This window comes from Haplochromis burtoni, unplaced genomic scaffold, assembly GCF_018398535.1.
Source record: "Haplochromis burtoni strain Fernald_Lab_line unplaced genomic scaffold, NCSU_Asbu1 Contig_12, whole genome shotgun sequence".
Taxonomy (NCBI): Eukaryota; Metazoa; Chordata; class Actinopteri; order Cichliformes; family Cichlidae; genus Haplochromis; species Haplochromis burtoni.
In genome coordinates, this window is record NW_024582373.1 from 1322748 (window position 1) to 1341200 (window position 18453).

The following is an 18453-nucleotide window of genomic DNA, read 5'->3' on the forward strand; positions in this document are numbered from 1 at the left end:
GAGCACCCTCTCCATCAGCCTCTCAAACGTCGCTGGCGCATTGCAGAGCCCAAATGGCATGACCCTGAACTGCCACAGCCCCTGTCCAATGGTGAATGCAGTCTTAGGCCTTGCGTCGGGGGCTAGCTCCAACAGCCAGTAAGCGCTGCGTAGGGAGAGGGAGCTGAACCAACTGGAGCCGGTAACGTAATCTAGGGCCTCGTCGATCCGCGGCAGCGGGTACGAGTCCTTCTTGGTGACTACATTGAGACGGCGAAAGTCCACGCAGAACCTCGGGCTGCCATCCTTCTTCCCCACCAGAACCACGGGTGCCGCCCATGGGCTATTGGACGGCTCGATCACCCCAGCCGCAGCCATCTCACGGATCTTCTCTTCCGCTACCTGCCGTTTTGAGAGGGGCAGCCGGTGTGGGAGCAGACGGATGGGCTGAGACGATGAGACGATGGTGTGCTGGACCAGACTCGTCTGCCTACAGTCTTTGTCACTGGCGGCAAAGATGTCCACATTCTCGTCCAGGAGGCACCTCAACCGCTGGCGCTGGTCGACGTTGAGGCCTACGCTGCTGCGCTGCCAAAGGTCATCAACAGCCTCGATGGTCTCGGTCGAGGGAGGTTTGTCGGGCTGAGAGGCTGAGGCTGAGGCGAGTGGAGATGACCCAGAGCCACCGGCATCCGAAATCTGCTGAGCGGCAGTTGCCCGACGCCTGTCTCGTCTGGTCCCCGCTCCCTGCTTTTGGCCGCGCTGGAGGGCAAAAGTCTCTGCGCCAAGAGTGATAGCCAGCTTCGCGGTGTCGACGCAGGCCCCCCAGCGGCTCAGCAGATCCAGGCCAATGATGAACTGGTCTTGAATGTCGGCGAGCCAGAAGTCGTGCACCAGCTCTAGATCCTTCACTCGGATCCGCAACGGTTTCTTCCCCCGCATAACAGTTTTCTCCACCGTCACTGTCATCAGCTGGGTGTCTGTGGGCAACCAAACCTTTACCAGTGGCCCAGATGTTTCAGGGAGCACGCCAGGTCGTATCAGGGAAATGGTAGACCCCGTGTCCACCAGGGCCTGGCATGGCTGGTCCTCAACACAGCAGCTCAGGTAGAGTCCCTTGAGGTGCCCAACTCGGCCCACCACTGTGCATCGTCCTTGGAGGGGGGCAGGAAGCTGGAGCGGTGGTCCCCTCGCTACACCGCTCCCTCCTCGTTTCCCTGAGGCTGCGTAGTTCTGGTCTTCGGGGCTGGTGCTGGGCAGTCACGCGCCACGTGGCCAGGCTCATCGCACCGGTAGCAGCGGTCGGTCGGTCGACGAGGACGCCTCCGGGGCACCGAGGGTTGCAGCTGGGACATCTCGGCGACCTCCCCCTCCCCGTCGCAGTCTGCGGCTCTGATTTGGGGGTAGTTTGGGGGGCACCTGCTGGTTAGGTCGCGAGGTGAGCACCGGCTCGGCCCTTTCAGCCTCAAGGAGCGCCTCACGGAGGGTCTGAGGCATGGCCAGGCGGACGTGTTGGCGTAGTCGCTCTGGGAAAAGTCCTCGCAGAAAAGCATGCAGGCTAAGCTCCTCACGGGCTGCTGCTGGAAACTCCGGGTAGCCACGACGAGCATACAGCAACACGTCTGCTGCAAAGGTGCCCAGGCTCTCCCCCGGTCGACGGCTCCGGTTGGTTAGCTGCTCTCTGCTCTGATCAGTGGAGTGCCGCGGTGAGGGCCTGGAGCTCATGCTGCTCTGCCGGGGCTAGGTCAAGGAGTATCTGCAGTGCATCTCCCTCTAATGCTAGCGCTAGGTGTGTAGCAGTCTCCTCTTCGCTCCAGCCACTATGTCTGGGGCCAGCCGCACTTGTGAGAGGTAGGGCTCTAGCGGGGTTAGCCCGTTGTATTTCGGTACCTTAACTGGCGTGGTAGGCATAACTGCTCGCGGTTGGGGGCTCGGCGTGTGGGTCGACAGAGGTAGCCCATGAAGCATTGCCCTAGCATCTGTCGCGACGGGCCGCCGCCGCGGTGCGCTCGCGCCATCGGGACCCGTCGGGGGACTTACATGGCCGCTCACATCCTCTCTCTTCAATCGCCAGTTTCCCAAGCGGGGAATGTTCTCCTCGACGGCTTGCTCCAGCCTCTGAATGTCTCTCTCCATTACGGCGAGGGTGAGCTATCCCACTTCTGACACCAATGTGGCGAGCTCAGACAAGGAGGAGACGGAGGTATCGTTTGGTCTTGCTTCCCGTGAGCTAGCCAGGGAGCACAGCCGTTTATTAACATTTGCAGAAAACACTGCCACTAGATAACTGCTCAGCGCGGCAACAACAACACACAGGGCGCCCTCTGACCCCGGAAGGACACACCGTCGCAGCGAGAGGGCGTCACCCGACGCTATGGCAACATAAACAAAACATAACTGTACAAACAGAACCCTGAACAGCCCTGACCCGCTACAGTATGAAGAGCAACTTGAATCTGCAAATTAAAATGAACCGCTTTATTGTGATTGCCTACTCAAGAGAGCTTTTTTTCATTCCTTTTTGGGGGGGGGGGGGTAGATACCAATAACATCTCGAGCTGATTTAATTTAGGTGAAATCAGATTAAGGTCAAGGTCACACCAAATATATATTTCAATAACAACTTACCCTCAATTTTCTACAGATTGTCTTCAAACTACACAACAACATACTAGACCTTGATTGCCATTGTGACCTTCAAATTTCCCCTTGTGGGACTAATAAAGGTATCTTATCTTATTGTTAGCACCCGAGGTCCAAGTTGACCTTGGAAAAAAAGATTTCATCATTTTTTTATTTTTTCAATATGATGTCCTACGATGTCACAATAATAAGAGACTGTCATCATATTATAATAATAAAAGCAGGCTGACATTAGCATGTTGTATTAAAAAACATAAACATCAAAGTTTGAGTATACGACGTCTTTCAGGGGAGTTGCATTCTCCGAGTGCTCGGTTTGTTGTTGTTGTTTTTGTTATTAATATACTGCCCTACACTGTGTTAATACTGTATACAATTTAATCACCCACCTGTGAGGTCGAATCAAAAAACTATATGGAAGAGAGCCCCAGTAACTCTCACTCTTCGCTCTCACAGTCCACGCCTCACTCAGGTGTTTACATCTGTGTTGCAGACAGAGATCTACTGAGGAAAGAGACAAAGCTGAATTCTGACTTTTCCCCTCCCTCTGTATTTGGGGACATGGCTCAGCACTTGACTTTGATTAGAAGACCAGACTGACCAACCTGTGCACCGCCTGGATTGACTACAAGAAAACCTTTGACTCAGTGCCTCACTCTGGTCTAATGACCCAGACCAGAGAGGAACGCTGAATGTTTAATTAATCAATTACAAGACCCTTTTCTTAATATGTCAGGAATACTGAACATTTTACAAATGAGTAGATATATTTCCTCTTTGGTTGATATCCTTACTTTGAGCACTGTCTGATGCATGTAAAGATTATACCAGTGCACCTAACTGACTCCATGTGGGTTTTAAGACTTTGTGTGAGCGGCAGAAGATTTCTTGCAAATCTCACAAAAGATTTCCTTATAATAATATAGAAAAAGCTTACTCTTGTAAACTAAAAGTAGATTTTGGGTAAAAAGATCTGGTGTTCTTCCTGGTGGGTGCTGTCATACTCAATGAATATCAGAGGATTCCAGCTTATGCATATGCAACCTGGTTCCCAGAGTTTCCTGTATTGGAGAGATTTTCCCTTCTGAATTCCTCATGAGTGGATGCTGTGAAATACAATGACAGCGCAACAGGTTTTGTCAGCATATTGCTTGAAAGGAATGCTTTCACAAATGTATGTGCTCCACAGAACAATGACCCAGAGGCACGCCTCCACTGAGACCAGGTCTGATGGGGCACTGGTGAACAGTAGATGTATCAGGCCACTGCTGGATTTTTTCCCCCATATTTCTTCAGGACAACCTTTCGATACCGTTCATCAGCTGTAGATAGAGTTTTAGGCCTGCCACTTCATTTTTCCTCCAGTTGTCTGTTTTTTGTAACGAACACATTGCACACCATTTCAAGACATACAAAATTTGGGAATGTCAAAATAAAATTTTATGTCTGTAAAACTATTAAGTTTGACATTTTTCATAGCAAATTTTTCATAGAAACAAAGTGTCTAAAGATGTGTTTTAAAATTGGTTCTCTGCTGAGTTGTCTGTTATTTGTAGGCACAACATTCCTCTGAAAATGTTCTATTACAAGGACTGGACTGAAAATGGGTGAAAAAAATAAATGAATAAACCAAAGAACAACAAAAAAAAGAATATGAGTGGTGGCTCGAGACTTTTGCACAAAATGTTAGGCCCAGGAAGCGAAACAACCAGACGGAAGCACTGTTTGATACTTAGTTACAAGCACACAAAAGGTTTTTTTCTCTCTTCCTTTATTGTTAAAACTTTTAATTTGTTGTGAGAGGACAAAGTTTTGACTTCAATACCAGAACTTTAAAAAACATTACCAAATGAACACAGGTCATACTTTATCCAAATATTTTTGTTTCAGTTATTGCTTTACTTCCCTGCTTTGTGTTAATACTGTACAAATTTAATCAGCCATCTGTGAGGTTAAAAAGAAAAGTCTCCATCTTTACAGTTAATAGTCCCAACAACCCTAAGCTTAACTGATCAAACAGGAAGGTTGTAAATAGTGATCAAAGATAGTTATATGGAAGAAAGACCCAAACGTCTGTTTCAATAACTCAAGTCAAAGTCCGCTCTTCACTCAGGTGTTAACATCTGTATTGCAGGCAGAGATCTACTAAGGAGAGGGTGTAATCTATGAAGACGAAGCTGAATTCGGACTTTTCCCCTCCTCTGTCTTTGCGGACATGGCTCTGCGCTTGACTGTATTGGTGTGCGTTTCCTCGCTGTCTGACCCAACAACAGGAGTGTCTTCCCCATTGACATTCATGGTCTGGCTGTCAGAGGAAGAATTTGAAGATGTGGAGGACATGCGGGACTTGGCGTCAAGACTTTCAAGGACATGTCGAAACAGTCCATTACTGATTGCTTCCTCATTGTGGTTGTTATTTCCTAGGACGTCAGAGAAAAACCACTGTTAGCGATGCAGCTGTGCCGCTGTGCATTTATTAAGGTTCTGTTCTTTACCTGGCAGCGGGGAAGTCAGCATTCCTTCTTCTCCTACGGAACTGAAAAAGACATCCAAACCCTCCTGGTCAGAGATGTCAATCAGCTCCATTTGATCCAACAAGTCCACATTCACCTCCATAGAAGAGATGCTGCCAATAGGAGCTGCAGTAAGAAGAGAAACAACAGTATGAAAATACTATTGTGCATTTATATGGCACATTTTCATGCATAAACACCAACAGTTCAACTCACGTCTTCTGTAATCTTTGATACAAAGGTGTGCCGAGGAAAGGTAGACATCCACATCGTGCTGGAAGACCTCCTCAAAGAAACGCTGTCTCTCTCTCAGCTTGAGCTGCTGTGCTGCGTCCACATCTGGGAGCCGCTGACTGCGCTCGCTCTCCGCTGGCAATCACAAGAGAAGAAGAGGAACTCAGACACCAGCTCAGCTGAAGTTTTCACCGCATCCCTGGATTTATAGAGCGCTTTTCTACTCTCCCAGAGCATTCAAAGCACTTTATACAACACGCCCATTCATACAATGATACAAACACTATTTCTATGCAGAAGTGCTTTCTATCTAACAGTCATACACATTCATACTTCAATGGATGAATCAGAGAGCAACTTGTGGTTAGCATCTTGCCCAAAGATATTTGGCATGCAGACTCAAACCACCAACCTTCCAATTAGTAGACCAGCTCCACCTCCTGAGCTACAGCCACCTGTCATTTGGAGGCTGGGCCAGGTGAGGCCTCCACCACAGCAGGGTGGAGTTCACAAACTAGTTCTTTCACTCTGATGGTGCATGTGGTGGTCAGTAAGACCATCTCAAGCTAAGGATTGTTTAGCTTGAGAGCCATTATACATGTACTCAGGGGTCAATGGTGGTAGCCAGTAGGTGGAGACATTAATCCACACGTGAACTGTGAAGCAGAAGGATTTCTGTCTTTCAACTTTCAATAGTTAGATTATCTGTTACAAAGGTACAAGAAACCCCAATGAAAGTAACTATACAATAAAAAACTATACAATTAATCTGTGCTGATTGGAAAGGGAAGAAATTAGCAGAATTTTTCATTACCTCCTGTTTAAGATTTTATGTCTCAGATTACACACCTTAATTCTATGATTTATTCATGAAAATGAAGAAATTAAGAATGTGAAACTAGTATGAATGTTGTTCATAAGGAAAGAATGATGCAAAATAGATCTCCCATATATAATCTGTATAATGTCTGTAGTTCTGTTTTAAGTTAATGGTGCAAGAACAACACCAGTTTAAGCTTTGTGCTTCACACAGTCACTAAAAGGTGGCAGAGCTGCTATACATGTGGAGAGGCCTGAGATCAAACAGTCAACATACTCTGAGCCAAAGTCCAATACTCAAACATGTCTCATTTGAATAAAGATGTGCTTTTTATATACCATTTTTAGCATGCTAACTGTATCTACTTTAGCAGAAACTTTATTTATGTTCTTTTAGATGAATCGTATATTACAGCCAAATGAAAATCTAAAAGTACAGCAAACTAGATTCTGTTTAAAGCAGTGATTCATATCATTTTATCAGTTTCTGTTATAAAGAAAAAAAAATCAAAGTGGCAGCCCTACTCTTTGATCAAACTAAGTTTAGAATCAAGCTGTGGAACATTTGAATTCCTTTATCAACTTTTTTAACTTGATATTTACTAGTCAAATGTAAGCAGAAGCCCTTAAGTAGCTTCAGTTTATCATCATAGGCCACCACCATGATGTAATGTTAAAGTGATTGCTACTATAGCTATCTATTTCTGTATAAAGATCTATATCTCTCTATATATAGAGTTTTTAGTTTTTTTAGTATGTAATATATCTAAAGCTGTCAGGAGGAGGAGGGGCGAAAACCCTGGAAGGAAGGAAGGAAACAAGGAAGAAAGAAAGGAAGGAATAGTGTAAGTATCAGAACGCATGACTTCGAAGGAAAAAATATATTAGACAAAAAAAAAAAAAAAAAAGCTGAAATGAGCGTGTAGAGGCATGTAGATATCTTGGTTGTGTCTAAGTAATCGATCACTATATACTATACTATATACACTATATACTATAACAGAAAAACAGACCAAAAATGTTCGATGCTTAGTAAAGACTCTGGATTCGTGATTCCTTGTAAGCTTTTACTGTGTAGCTGAGCAGACGTTACATCCAAGCAGCTTGACTCCAGGGGTGGAGACCTGGTGCTGTGTTAGACATTTTTTACTGTGTGGATGCGCAGTGCGCTATTCACTTAGAACCGGTATTGGAAACCCCCATTATTCAACAACACTAGTCAGATATTCTACAAAAAAAACAAAGCAAAAAAAAATGCAGAGGCAATTAAGATGAAAGTCATTTAGCATTTCTAAACACCAGGAAAGAGCTGGATGAGACAATGGACACCGGTCACATGTTTGGATGCTAAATATGCATTTGGAGCCAACAGAAGACTGAGGGGAACATTTCACCTGGCCACAGATACTTATGAGATTGTTACTCCTTTTCCTCCTACTAGACTCAGAGAGAAAAGATGAAAGCATGTGTTCTACGTGTCATCACTTACTCTCAGCGTGCATACAGTAGTATGTTGTAATCATTAGAGCAGTGTCTGAATTTTGAGGAGCTCTTACAACCTGCAGGCAGGGGATTGAGCTAATTGGATGAGGCTTTCAAGCCATGTCCAAACTGGAAGTAATGTGAAGATTAGCTGGTCTTTGTTGAGATCAGCAGTCACAGCAGCTCTATAATTACACAGGCAAGTGATGGAGAACAGAAAGACAATGTTCTCAGGATGTTTACCAGGGAAAGGGGTTAAAAATAAATAAATAAATAAATCTTTCTCTGGCAATGTGAGGAGACTATCTTTGCCAAAAATGTCCTCATTATGAACTATAAAGACTTGTTGCATAATCACTTTAAATCCCCAAACTGCAGCACAAGCCTAAAAGCAGCAACAGGTTGCCTTCTTTGGAGTGCTGTCTCAGCGCAGTGCCCCCCATGAGTCACATCTGTGGTGGCAGAACGACACGAGCCTGTCACTGCAGCTCGTCTCTGGCCCTCTTTGATAGAGTCCCTCCTGGGTACAGTGGCCGGGCTTGGCTTTGGGATCAGACAGGCAGACAGCTTTGGAAAACAGGAATAAGACCATTCAAACCGCAGAGGGATGCTGACAGCACCTACGGTGTGTGGGTGTAGACACAGAACCCAGAAATAAAGAAAGGACTCTCCACAGCCTGAAAACATTTCTAACCAAACTGGCAACAGAAAGCTAACAACATTAGCACAGGTGTTTGGAACAAGCATTCATCTTATTTTTACTTTTACATCAAGAGATCAGTTAAGTTTTTATGCCTTATTAATGTTTTTCAGAAGGTGAGAATTTGTTCAAACATCCAAAACCCCACTGACCAAGAGCCTGACGTGAGAAGGAGAACCCAATGATGACCATTTCCTTAAACTTTGGAAAGTTCATCCAGGGCCAGTAAACAATGATGATCATTCTGGTGATCCGCAACCCTGAATTGGACAGGTGAAAAAGAATGTATGGGCATTATTTTTATTATTATAGTTAGTACAGCTGGTACAGACACGACACCTCTTTCCTGAAGCTTTCAAAACTTTTTTTTCCACATTGGCGCATCAGTCACTCTTGCAGCGTTTTGCCTTTCCAGCATTTCTGTCTTCATAGAGACGTTTGAGGTCGTGGGTCTGTGATGCTCTCTTCGCACTGCACTGTTGCATAATCAGGAATGCCTTTGTCCTCAGAGCCTTAAGGAAAGCAAAGGGAGCTGAGCTGACGAAGCAAGATGTCTGTCACAATTAGGCACTGCTTGTCTGATATGTGTGTGTGTAAAAAGAGACCCTTATTTAATGTGACCGGCTGAGGACATCATATGGGATGAAACACTTGATTTGTGCTGGCTGAACGATAATGAGAGCTTACAGAAAATAAACAGCATCTTTGGAGGCTGGGACAAAATTTCACTTTCCATGACAGGCAACAGGTTTAAGCAAACTGCCTATCCTGGAGGTTTTTTTTCCTACTCTGTTAAGCACTGATTGATCACAGCATTGATTGTTTCTACTTAAAGGCTGAGGCACATGGAGAGCTAAAGGTTAGCTACAGATGTATATCCCCACATTGATTTTGCTTCACTCCTCCTGGTTCTTTTTCCTGCTGGGTAACCTTGATCAGTGGGCTTCGGTAGCCGCAGATGACCTAGTGACCTCTGCAAATACTCACACAGGGAAATCCTCGAAAGAAAACCATGGCCATGGTGTCCAGGTTACATGTCAAGTCTGATTCTTCCACTCCACAAGCCAAAGTATTTAGTTTCATACACGGGAGGAAATAATTATTTGTTCTCTAATTTTTATGGTAGTTTTATTTTAATGGAGAGAGACAGAATATCAACATAAACATTTAGGGGGAAAAAAGAGAAACAAACCAAAACACATTATATAACAGCTATAAATTGATTTGCATGTCATCGAGTGAAATACGTATTAGAGCCACACCCTTTACAGAAACTCTCCAAATTCTTTCAGTTTCGTGGCTGCAGAAACTGAAAGAAAGCTTCAGCTCCCTCCACAGATTCTCTACAGGACTGAGGTTTGAAGACTGGCTAGACCACTACATGACTTTAATGTGATTCTTCTTTAGCAATCGTTGGCTTGGTGGATCACTGTCATGCTGAAAGACCCATCTTCAGTGTTCTAGCTGAGAGAAAGAGCTTCTCATCCAAGATTTTATAGCAGGTGGCTGCATCCATCGGCCCCTCAATACAATGAAGTTGTCTTGTACCCTTATTAGAAAAACAGCCCCAGAGCATAATGTTCCCACCTCTACTCTGCATTTCTCTTCATGCAAACACAGCAAGTCGAGATCATTAACAAGCTCCTCCTGTAGTTTTGATCCACCACCTTCCTCAAGAATATGATCACCCTGTGTGGTAAGATCTTGCATAGATCGCCAGACCAAGTATGCTTGATGGTGATTTTAGATTCCTTCAATTTCCAAATGATCCAAATGATGAAGAAACGTACAAATTCAGTACGGGATCAATTAATTACTTCTCCCTCTGTACCACAATATGTTTGAAGTTCCTGCTGCTGAATGAGGCAACATGCATTAAACTGTCATTTATTTCCTTTTCTCATCCTTCGGTGGCATTTCTGATTTTTTTCTGCCTATTTTTATCTCTTCTTTGCTCCTTCCTCCTATCTTACTGTATTTTAAAATCCTGTTCTATCTCAATTTCTTTCTTTAAGCCATACTATTACTTTAAGAATTCGGTTCAGTTTTCCTTTCTCCATCGTTGTCCAGTATACCATTCTTTCTGTTTCTCTCCTCATGTCTCTCCCCTCTGTCCTTCCAGTCACCCCCCTCCTTCCTTCCTGTCAGTGCCCTGGGACTTGAGGAAGAAAAGGTCATAGACCAGGGCTCAAGACCAGCTGGGCATGCAGAATGACTGGAACAGACAGAAGGATGAAGAAAGAGGGAGCGTGCTGGACATGTCCGTGTACTGCTCTGGCTTCCCACATAAACACAAACTCAGATCCTCCGCTCAGGCGGCAGTGGGAGAAAGAGTCCATTCAAATTCAGACAAAAGCAGCAATGTAAGAGAATGGGGCGGGCCTGTACTCCTTAGACATGATTCCACTTACAGGAAATCACTTTAGAAATTAGGCTAATTCATCTTATAAAGCCAATGAAAAACTGTCATCAGAAAGCTAGGAAAAAAAGATGCAACTGTAAGGACTCAAGTACCTGCATAAAGTTTTGTTAGACTTCCGAGGAAAAAAAATGTGTCATAATATCCTAATGAAGCAGACTCAACAAAACACATCCAGAGTATGCTCTACTTTGTTCTACTCGACAAACTGAACAAAACAGGGCACTATGCGAGTGCATAAATGCATAAAGAAAAAAGAAAATCGGGTCAATCTTTGTATCTATTTAGCATCTCCATGCCACGTGCCTTGTTCCCCTGTGATGTTCTCAAGGACAGGACTTTGTAATGGCAGTTTTCTGCACAAATAGTAGAGGCAACACATTGATCTGGAGGCTAAATGAAGGGATAGGAGGGTTCGCTGTCGCCTGGAGGCTGCCATTAGCCCATCACTGTTCTAAATGAAAATGTGAGCTCACAGGCAGGGGAAGGTCAGAGCAGAGGAAACAGGCCTCCCGAAACAATCCAGTTGTAGGAGCAGCACGAGCTACAACTTTTCAGTAAACAGCAGCTAAACAGAAAGCAGGAGAGAACCACATTTTCCTCTTCTGCTTTGATTATAGGGCAGTTTGCCAAACACTTGGATTGATTCCATTCAGCCAAGCCGAGGCTTTTTTTCTGAGAAGCGTTTTCCTTTTACAAACAGCTTGTAATATTGCCATTTAAATGGCTCTAGCGGTGGTACCTACCCTCAGCCCTCTGGCTCCTTAAATGAAAGTAGCAGACTGCAGTAGAAAAGCAAAAGAATTCAAATAACAGCTCTTGGCTCCGTTTCTGCCTCCCTCAAACACACTGTGCAATTGTAGTTTATCTACAAACGAGAGGGGTGACGACCATGTACTTCTAAACCGTGGGACAGATGTGAGGTAACACTTGTTTGGTCTGAGGCAACACTTAAAGACTGGCTGCCTTTTCCACCCAGACACACTTTAGCTTATCAGAGGAGAGAGATTTTATTTCACATGGACCGGTTCCCGACTGCGACAAGAGAGAAAGAGCGAGGGAGCAGAAGCAGAGGATGTAAACACATAAAGGAGGCAGAAAGCGAGAGGGAGAAAAGGTCAGGGAGGCTGAAAGGCTAAAACTGAGAAGTGGGCTGTCTAAAGAAAAATGTGTTATATGATGGAAAGGAGTAGATAAAAGTAAGTTAAAGCAAGAGTTCGGTTTGTAGAGATGAAGAGACACAGGAAGTAATAGCTGGGCTCATTAGTTGTTATTTTTACTGATAGTCTCTTCCGACAGAGCAGTAATCTTAACAGCATCAGTGGGTTGTTCACAGTGCAGAGCTGGTCATTAGTGGATCAGTGTCTGTGGTAATTAATGGTGACTCAGTGGCTGGCTACAGGTAGATTTACCCTAACAGTGAGAGCAGTGAAGCAGTCTGAAATTACAGCACAAGTATACAACTAACATTAAAAACATCTCGTTGTGCTTCTCCTTATCCTGATCAGAGCATACTGGTGGTCCCAGCAAAGTGTGAATCGCTGCGGTTTATGAAAACATTGCACTTTCCTTCCAAAAGTGCCTTGAACTGAAGTGGAACAACCAAAATAGAGAACAACAACACGGAGGCTGTGCAGTGTCTGTTTTACCTCTCAAATTATTTTGGGTTTTTCACACGGTTTTCTTTTTCCTCCTACAAGAAAGTGACATTTATTAGACTCCAGTTGCAAGAGCAGTGAATTATTTATAAGTGTTGTTGATGTGTGTTTGCATGTCTGCTGGGTGCATGAGTGTGTCTTCATCCCAGGACAAAGCAGTGTCCAGCACCATCCACCAACAATGACATCAGTGTTAACCCTCTCCTTCCTTCCCCTTTTTTGTAAACCCACAATAGGACTGTTTGTAGGTCAGTGCCCTGACCCACTGCCCTCCATACGTCCACCAGCAGACTGCCGCGAGTTCTGATCGACACAATGGGCTTCAGCGGATGACAAAGTACTGATGTACCCAGAACATTTACAAATCCTCTTATTCAAAATCACTCTTGATGAACAACACAGTGTTCAATTACTTAACCCAACCAGTCAATAATGCACAAATCTCTGTTGAGTGCAGCGGCAAATTACACGGTCTTACACTGAAGTAAACAGTATTAATGAGTTTGTTCCGCTTGTTAGAGGCAAAGTGTATGTAGAGTGACTGTCAACAGCCTGAATCAGGGCACGGCAACATAGCTGAGCTCAGAAAACAGACACTTTTTAAAAATCTGATAATTAAATCTGTAGGCACGCTCTGAAATATTTTGGGTACATCATCATCGTCATCCTGAACTCTTTTTCTGTCTTTATTAAAACATTGAGCGACGCTTCTTCTTTCAGTCACCTTAACACTACTCTCTTTTCTTCTTGTAAAGTCTCACCGCCTCTCCTCATTTTTGTGAGGAAGGTTTAAAGCAATTTTCATCTCAGCCGGGAGAATTGTAAGAATGTTTGGTTAAACCAAACAGTCTCTCAGACACGGCTCGTCTGTTTGTTGAGACTCAGACAGGGTGGCCTGCAGTTTCTGTATAAACTATGAAAAAAAGTCAGTGCGGCGTTATCTTGATGTACTGAGCACCAACTGCTGTACGGATCCAATCATTGCCTTTTTTGCATACTTGTTAAAGAATTCATGCAACTTTTCTCACTATTTTAGTATTTAAGCTTTAACCCTTTGCAGACAAAAGCTGCACAAAAGGCATTCACACAAGTGCTGATTTACATCATGTAGACTTTTGGCTCCTTTATCTGCAGCCTGGAAAGGAAGCAGCTTTGGAGAGATTTCCTGGTCTACTGCACTTCAACCAAGCCGGGGGTGACATCTCCCGCCAGCTTTGGGAAATCTTACCCAGGATATGGGAAGAACCAGACACTCATCTCACAGAAGTGATAGCCTGAAAACCACTGCTGTCCAGAACCACTGACACTGACTGAGGGCGCATGTTGGGAGCCAAATATTTTTTAAATGGGTCTCATCTGTCGTTACATAGTATTATTTAAGAAATGGCACTTGAAGAGCTCAAAGCGATATCACACTTGAGGTCTTCTGTTGTCCTTACTGTCAGCACCGCTCTGATTATCTTTGGCATGAGGCCGAACACAAACACTGACAGCTATACTAATGCTCACTAATGCCAATAATTAATCAGCAAATCACATGACAGAAAGTCAAAGCATTTAGGTGTACGGACATGGTCAGGAGGATCTGCTCAAGTTTAAGCAACAGACTGGGAAGAAAAGATGATTCAAGCTACTTTGAATATGGTTACGAGATATACGAGATAGGCATGTGTGACTGCTTCAAAAACAGCTGGGATTTTACAGAGCATATTTCAAAAAGGAAAAATAATCGTTAGAACTGACGCTGTCTGATGGCAATTTTGTGGTTTGGTGGAATGGGAGAAACACATCACAGAGGTGCCGTCCTATTGTGCCTTGTCTTTTTATATATCAATGACTAAGTCCAATATTCACAGTGTTTTTGCTCTGTATTTGGAGTCCACCACCATAATTTAGTGATTAACACACACTTAACACGTAAAAGATCCCGTGTTTGAGACCAGGAGGAGGTACAAATCCCCAGGGGGTTGCATCGGAAACAGCATCTGGTGTAAAAATCTGCCAAATCAAAACATGTGGCTCCATCGGCCCCTTGTGAATAGAAAAGAAAAGCAGCAATTTGGAATCCACCACCTATCGGAGGAAACATCTCATTCTTCAGATGCTAAAATCTTAGCTGACATCCAGTAGCAAATGTTGTCATTTGAGGCAGCGCAGTTAGCAAACAGTCAGTGTTTAAAGCAAGGATAAGGGCTGAGCGATTCATTTATTTTATGCTGTGGTTCTTAATTTATGGATTAAACAGTCAATAGAATGTCAGAAAACTACAAAAACATGGCCATTACACAGTAAACCATTCAAACTCAGTTTTGTGTTCAATCTCTCAGTGTGGTATGGTAACCAGTCTGGTTTGGCAAACAGGAACAAACTGAACAGGAGTGTCAGACCGGCCAGAAAAAAAGAAAAAAAAAAAATCACTGGTCGACAACAAACTTCGTTAGATAAGCTGTATCATCATGCCATCTTAAGGAAAGCTCAGTCTTTGTTGCTGACCGAAAACACCCCCTTTGTTTTTTAACTAATGTCCTCAGGATGACGTCAGGATGCCTCTCGCTAGCAAAAAGGTGCACAAAGGATCAAGTGTGCCAAAAGCAATTAGCACTGTATACTGAATAATGGGATGCTCTAATGTTTTCTATAGTTGTACATCAGTTTTATATACGGATATGTAAGAATGTGGGCTGATAACTACTAATAACTAGCTTGGCTAATCTAACCAGTGGGCTGAACCAAAGCAGTGATGTGAGTGTCACCTTCTCTGTGTGATATTTTCTGAGAACCATCTCATACCATAAAAGGCCATCAGATCCACTTTAATTTTCTTTTGGTGTGAATTTGTTTTCTCTCAGTGACAAACTGTTGCTGTTGTTGTGTGAGTGGCTCTGAACCCTGGAGGGATACACAAAATGCTGTTGAGCTGAAAAGTAAGGAGATGGATTTGTTGGAGAACTAATTAACGGAGCTGGTCTGTATCCTCAGGGATACGGGGCTTACGCTAAATTAATGGGAACCGTTCAGACATCCGTGTTTTGTATAATCACGCGCTAACACTCAAAAACATTCAATTAGCTTAAAGCACCGACATGCCAAGAAGCATTGTTTGCAGCAGAATAATCAGTGTATTCGCAACATGAGAGCTCTTCTCACATTAGTGAGCAATGAGTCTTATTTGAGAATAATAACACGGTATTACGAGTGCCTCGCTTTGTAGCGTCTGAATCTTGAAAAAAGGAAACGCTCTTATTGGTGCATTAGCCTCAATTTATCTGTGCGATCCAGACTTAAGCAATAATTAAACCAAACTCAAGTCAGTTTGGTCCCAGTGACCTACGAGAGCAGCCAGCAGAAAGTTATTATTAAACCCATTTATGTGGACATAGATTCTGAAGTGTGAAATAAGGTGATTCTAGGGCCACGGCTATAAAGTGTTTCAGTGAGTTCTGCTACTACACTGGAATAGACTGAGAGCATTTCCCTATAGACTCACCAGCTGGTCATTATGAAACGCTATCACAGAGATGTGTAAACATGTCCCAATCTCAATTCCATCACTGTAGGCAGGTTAGCATCCCCAGCCATATACGTGATATTCAACAGTGCTCTCATACATAAACATTTAATTGTAGCTGTCAACAATTTTCTGCATAATAGAGGTTGTTCAGTGTAGTGCCACTTTCCCTTCTAGCTTAGATGCTAAGTTCCATTAGACAGCAGGGCAGCAAAGCAGAGACAGGTGTGCGTACTGTTTGAATCCCTCAGAGAGTAAACAATTAATGAAACACACAGTACATGATAAGGATTTCGTTTTTACTCCTCTAATTTGCTTATTAAAGAGCATCAACCTCCTCCATCTTATCTGGGTCGTGCCCAAGGGGACCGAGCTATGAAACATGGAGTATAGAAACAATTTCCTTTTTCAGCCTCCACATTTCTGTCTGCAGCATGCTCTCAACAGCTGGTCAATCCCTCACTGCACAGCACAACCCACAAAAAAAAGAAAAAGAAAAATCAGAATGTGGTAAAGCGGGGCCGGGTCAGAGCAACAGATGGGAGACGTCTTCTCTGGAGTTACGGCCCTGATCCTTTTTAGCCTCGTGAAATCACTGATCTCTTTGGGACTAATTCAATTTCGGATCCTATCTGGGTTGGTGTGTCCGTGAAACAAGCTGCAGACTCTGTGGCAGTGAGTCAACTCTGATGAGATCTGCAGGCGCAATCCCATTAGAAATAAGAGATCTTTGTCTGGGGCTGTGTGGTGGCCCCAATCCAAGGCTGCCTCAGTGTGTGTGTGTGTGTGTGGGAATGCATCCCTGTTCTTGTGCATAGAGAGTGCGACCTATTCTTTTGGTATTAGTGGACCATTACTCAGGGTGATGATTCAACATTCCTGACTGATTTTTGGCTGGCACAGCACTTGGACAAGTCACTTCGGATAGCATCACAACAGCAGATACTTAACCCATAGCCAGACCTATCCCACAAGCTTTCCTATTATATCTGACACACACACACACACACACACACACACACACACACACACACACACACACACACACACACACACACACACAAAATGGTAATAGAGCTCTAAATCAATTTAATTTCTTATTTACAAATCTAGATTAAAAGATGGACTTTTAAAGACCTGGCGGCACATCACATAACCAACAAATCTGGGAAAAGCACAAGAGACAAGCAAGCCTACCAAATATGGAGAGGAACCCTTTTCTCTCTCATGCCCTGCATTTTTGTATCTAAAAATAAAATAAAAAACGTGTTACTGGAGCAAGCCTCTGGTCAAAATATTACCACCTGACCTGAAAGCTGAGGTTCTGCAAAGAATAAGAGAATAAATAATAAAAGCACTTACAGGGTAGGCGTTTGTTGTGCAGGTTGGCTGACGAGGAGCTCATGTTAACTGGAAAGTTGTCAGAAACAGGTTGAGGCGCTGAGGATGACGGGTATGCGGTGGCTGGTCAGCCTTGTGACAGTTCAGCACAGAGCCAGGGGAGCATCTCCCACCTCTTCAGTTCTCACTCAGACTGCTCCGAAGTGACTGATGCGGGACTGCTGCCACCCTGCCGCTCACTTCCTCCTTCCTCCCCCAGTGGACTCTGAGAACCACTTGGACGAGATCAAGACAGCGGCTTTGTTAGGACGACCAGCTGACCAATGACAGGGCGGAAGGAGGAGCTGGCAGAGACGGAGAGAGCGAGGAGGCTTATTGAGAAGCGGGAAGGAGGGATTTTTATGTAACGGAGTGGAAAATACCGAGGAGAGACAGGCTCATGCCTTTTGTTATTTTTGGTCCTCTTACACCCCCTCCCTCCCCCTCGCCTCCTCCCTGTCTGCCTCTTGTTCCCTGTCGCGCTTTTATTTTATTTTATTTATTTATTTAAACCTGACTGCTTCACCTTAAGAGTCAGAGGGAGAGTTACAAAAAGTTCCTTAATAACTGTTTTTATGGACAAATTCAACGCTTTAGAAAGAATATTTTGTTCTCTATCAGTAATACTTTTTAAACTTAATAATAATGATAATTATGAGGATGATAATAATAAAAAGAAGAATGGTGATGATAATAATAATTATAGTTTTCAAGTGGCAAAAAAAGGACAGGTAGCAGTGTGAGAGAAAACCATCACTCAGCACTATGTCTGATCGTTTGTGTGTCCTGAGCACCATCTAGTGGCCAAGATGCGTCAGTTCCATGTTCTCTAAGCAGGACTTGCTGATTATACAATATTTGCATGCAGAGGCTTCGAGCAGCATTACATCACTGCCTCCCCCCCCCCCCCCTCTTTTTTTTTCCAAAACACAGCATCGCACTTGAAAGTGGCTTTTAAACAGTGTCTGGTTTCAGATGCAAGCAGGAAAAGATACTGATGTGAGTCATTGCAAGAATCTGTACAACAAGAATCAGCACAATAGAAGCCGACTTGCTGATCATCCACAGAAAGCAAACAAACAAACGAGAACATTATCAAAAGAAAAAAAATATAAACA

At 43.9% G+C, this 18453-nt stretch overlaps 1 protein-coding gene across 1 annotated transcript; it reads right to left on the reverse strand.

The window, feature by feature from the left end:
- Positions 1–4145: 4145 nt before the first annotated feature.
- On the reverse strand, positions 4146–17645 carry si:ch211-253b8.5 (dysbindin). The gene is made up of 4 exons (XM_005915348.3): positions 17318–17645; positions 5352–5504; positions 5118–5261; positions 4146–5042 (listed from the first exon to the last, which is right to left on the reverse strand). The coding sequence occupies exons 1-4, from the start codon at positions 17358–17360 to the stop codon at positions 4786–4788; spliced, it is 597 nt and encodes a 198-aa protein (XP_005915410.1). The 5' UTR covers positions 17361–17645; the 3' UTR covers positions 4146–4785.
- Between the last annotated feature and the right edge of the window lie 808 nt (positions 17646–18453).

Coding starts and splice junctions, on each gene's coding strand:
- si:ch211-253b8.5 (XM_005915348.3), bottom strand. CDS start 17,360: ATGAGCTCCTCGTCAGCCAACCTGCACAACAAACGCCTACCCT. Junction 5,262..5,351: donor TATCAAAGATTACAGAAGAC/GTGAGTTGAACT, acceptor TTCTTACTGCAG/CTCCTATTGGCAGCATCTCT. Junction 5,043..5,117: donor GCTGACTTCCCCGCTGCCAG/GTAAAGAACAGA, acceptor CTGACGTCCTAG/GAAATAACAACCACAATGAG.